At 36.3% G+C, this 3456-nt stretch overlaps 1 protein-coding gene across 1 annotated transcript; it reads left to right on the top strand.

Annotated features, from left to right (window-relative positions):
* The first annotated feature begins 897 nt into the window (after positions 1-897).
* LOC137644648 (zinc finger MYM-type protein 1-like) lies at positions 898-2631 on the top strand. Its single transcript, XM_068377599.1, has one exon. The coding sequence runs from the start codon at positions 898-900 to the stop codon at positions 2629-2631; it is 1734 nt and encodes a 577-aa protein (XP_068233700.1).
* The last annotated feature ends 825 nt before the right edge of the window (positions 2632-3456 follow it).

The raw sequence follows: 3456 nt of genomic DNA, 5'->3' as shown, positions 1-3456 counted from the left end.
ATATTATAGGGTTAAAATATATTGGAAACTTTACAACGCCATATAATGACGTTTGCTTTTGGGAAGACCAATATTAAACAATTTTAACAAAACCTGTAACTGCTGTAAGATACGTTTTGCTCAGGGAATGGCGCCACATCAGGGTTGCCAGATATGGGGATTTATACCCTAGATTTGGAGACTTATCCCTACATTTGGGAATTTATCCTTAGGTTTGGGGATTTTGGATGACTGGTGACTATATTCTAAACATGTATCTATGAAGAAGAAACAGATGAGTAAACCTTTATATTGTTGCAATTAGTTTATTTACAATTACATGAAGTATAGCGAGTATTTTTTGTATTAGAAGAAAATATATTTCCGGAAATGGGGATTTTTTATCAAGAGTTTTAGGGAATTTTACACTAACGCACCTGGCAACACTGACATACCCCTCAAAACGCAAAACCGCGTGTTTATCTGAGTGCTTGTGTGACTATTGCTTGTGCCCCAAGTGTTATAATTCTCTTTTCTTTTTACACTGACGTGTTTCCTTTACTAGATTAACACAACATTCGATGCTAAAAATCCCGCCAGCCTTAATATAGGTCCGGAATTATGGAAAACAGTGTAATATATTTAAAGAGCATTTCTTTCTCAAGATTAAAAAAAAGTAAGCAAATTGAAATTGTGGCCAAAGGTAGACCTACGCCATTTCTGACGATTGTGAATAGCGGTAATGAATTTTATAGGGGATATGAACCCGATTTTTCTATGGCATTGTATGAAACTTGTGAGTGGCTGTGTGGTTGTGAAGAAAGACATGCCCTGTTTTGCTTTCCGTGTCTGCTATACGGTGGGGACCCAATGTGGACAAAGTTAGGTGTGGGGGAACTTATTATGATACATGATAAGATGGAAAGCCATGAACACTCAGTCAGTCATTTACACAACACTGTGAATTTGGCTATTCTTGGTAAAGTTGATGATTCAGCTGATGTAGATAAGCTTACAAGGATTTCGGTTTCAGAGCACAATGAAGTCGTGAGAAAAAATAGAGCTATATTGTCCCTAGTCGTAGACAGTTTGAAGTTCTGTGGGAAGTATAAGCTCCCATTAAGCAATGAAGACATCTCTATCAACCCGGGAGTGTTTCTTGATCTAATAAATATTCCTTTGAAAATGGATTCTTCTTTGAAGGCTCATTATGCTTCGGAAGCTGTGTTCAGAGAAGAAATTGACACAATTAAGAAAGAGTTGCTGGTGTCAATATTAAGTATTTGTAAAAACAAAATCAGGGAAGAAGTAAAAGAAGTCAAATATTTAGCAGTAATTTGTTATGAAGGTGTTGATACTCGTGACAATGATCAAGTGGCAATTATCCTCAGGTACATATGGAAAGGGGAACCAGTTGAAAGATTTTGGGGTTTCGTCCACCCCGATTCTTTAGAGAAAGTGCTGCTTAAAGATCTTGATTTACTAACGGGATCCTCCCAAGAAAAATTAATTGCTCAAGTTTATGACGGTACAACTATCTTAGATGCTGTCAAAAAGGGCTTGCCAGAAGTAATAAGAAAATCTTATTGCAATGCGCATCTCATCAGCTGTTACGTTCGTGAGCCGATTGTGGATATCGTAAGGGCAGTATGTCAAAACAAGAGTGCTAGAGCGTTTTTCAATAGTTTATCTGGTATTTACAATTATTTTACCAAGACCCCTCAACGAATGGCTACATTGGAACGTGTGGCCAACAGGCGTCCCAAACGGGTACCGAAGTGTGTGTTATCGAGATTTAAAAGGAAGGTTATTAATTCTATCTTTGAACTGAAGGATGTCATGGTCGAATCGTGCCAGGTTTTGGGAACCTCGATGTCGCCTGAGGCTGGGTGTGGAGCATCGAACATTAGAAGAACTTTAAGTGATCCCAGGTTCCTGTATTGGTTGGATTTCTTCTGCAAAGTCATGCCTCACATCAACCTCCAGTTTTCCTTGCTTTCAAAAACAATGGATCGTAAGAGGTTTAAAACCTCCTTTGACTCGTTCCAAATATTGGTGTTTAAATTGAAGCGCGAGGCTGATGTGATCGAGAAAAAGTTCCCGGATGTTTCGATGGCTGTAAAGGAAGTTTGTGATATTATTCTGACGGAGTTTAGTGAGAGGTTGAAATTCACTGCTCATATACATGCGCAGAAATTACTGCCTTTAAGTCATTTTCCAGTGTTGGGTCAACAATTTCCTAACAAGGAACTTTCCATAGTCGGGGATGCTTATACAATGCTACATCCCCGTCATTTAGAAACTGAACTGTTAGTGCTATATGCAAGAACAGATTTGGGCAAGACTAAGACCCTAGAAGGTCTGTTGAGGGATATATACGACAACAGTCTCCAATCGACGCTTCCAGAAACCCTTAAGCTAACCAGTCTTGTCCTGACGACACCAATGATGAGGAAAGAACCCGAGCGGCAATTTCAAACCTTTTCTAGAATACAGTCCTTTTTGCAATGCCCTTTGCCAGAAGACGGATATGCTGCCATGGCAATGATGTCCATTGAGCAGCAGATGATATTAGATATGCCTGACTTCAACGAACAGGTTATAAACAATTTTGCCCTTGAAAGTGGGTGGCCGGAGTTCACCTTTAAGTAACGTCGATGAGCTGAAAAAAAATGTAAGTACGTTACTTGGAACTTTTCCCTTTATAAAATATTGATCCTTTACCTTAAGCAATTTAGGTCAACAGTAAAATATTGATCCTTTACCTTAAGCAAATTAGGTCAACAGAATCAAATTTGGTCAAATAGATTAAAGTTGGGTTAGTGCTGTCACAATGAATCAATATCTGAGGATAATTTTAGTTATATCAATCCATATTAAAAAAAAAGGGTTTATGAAGGTATTTTCATGCTTTTTTTAACTGCCCCCCAAAAATTATATTAACCTCTGCAATTTAAATAACCCAGACAAACTATCAATAGGATACAATTTATAACACTTAACTGTTATTGTGTATTTAAAGTTTCTAAATACTTGCAGTCACTCCTTAATTTTCATTATTACATTTCAGTTTGTGTGTATATATATATATATATATATATATATATATATATATATATATATATATATATATATATATATATATATATTATATATATATATATATATATATCACATACATACATCCATACACATTATACTAACTCATGCTAAAAGGCTAAGGAAACATTGTCAAGGTGAACACCATTTTACATTATCATAAATAATTTTACTATTGGTACTAATTTGAGTTAGATCTTTATTAGGGATTCAGTAACACCATATATACATTTAGGAGATGGAATTGATGGAAAGAGAGTAGCATCATCTGCATATGCAACAAGCTTGTTTTCCAGGCCAAACCACATATCAGGTGTAAGCAGTATGAAAAGTAATGGGCCAAGAACACATTATTATTGTTATGCAGAAAACATCTAA

The sequence above is a fragment of the Palaemon carinicauda genome, chromosome 7 (genome assembly GCF_036898095.1).
Source record: "Palaemon carinicauda isolate YSFRI2023 chromosome 7, ASM3689809v2, whole genome shotgun sequence".
NCBI lineage: Eukaryota > Metazoa > Arthropoda > Malacostraca > Decapoda > Palaemonidae > Palaemon > Palaemon carinicauda.
Note: the sequence above shows the minus strand (reverse complement) of the source record. Positions and strands in the feature narration are given on the sequence as shown.

Excerpts from the sequence above, each read along its gene's own strand:
- LOC137644648 (XM_068377599.1), top strand. The coding sequence starts at position 898 with ATGGAAAGCCATGAACACTCAGTCAGTCATTTACACAACACTGTGAAT.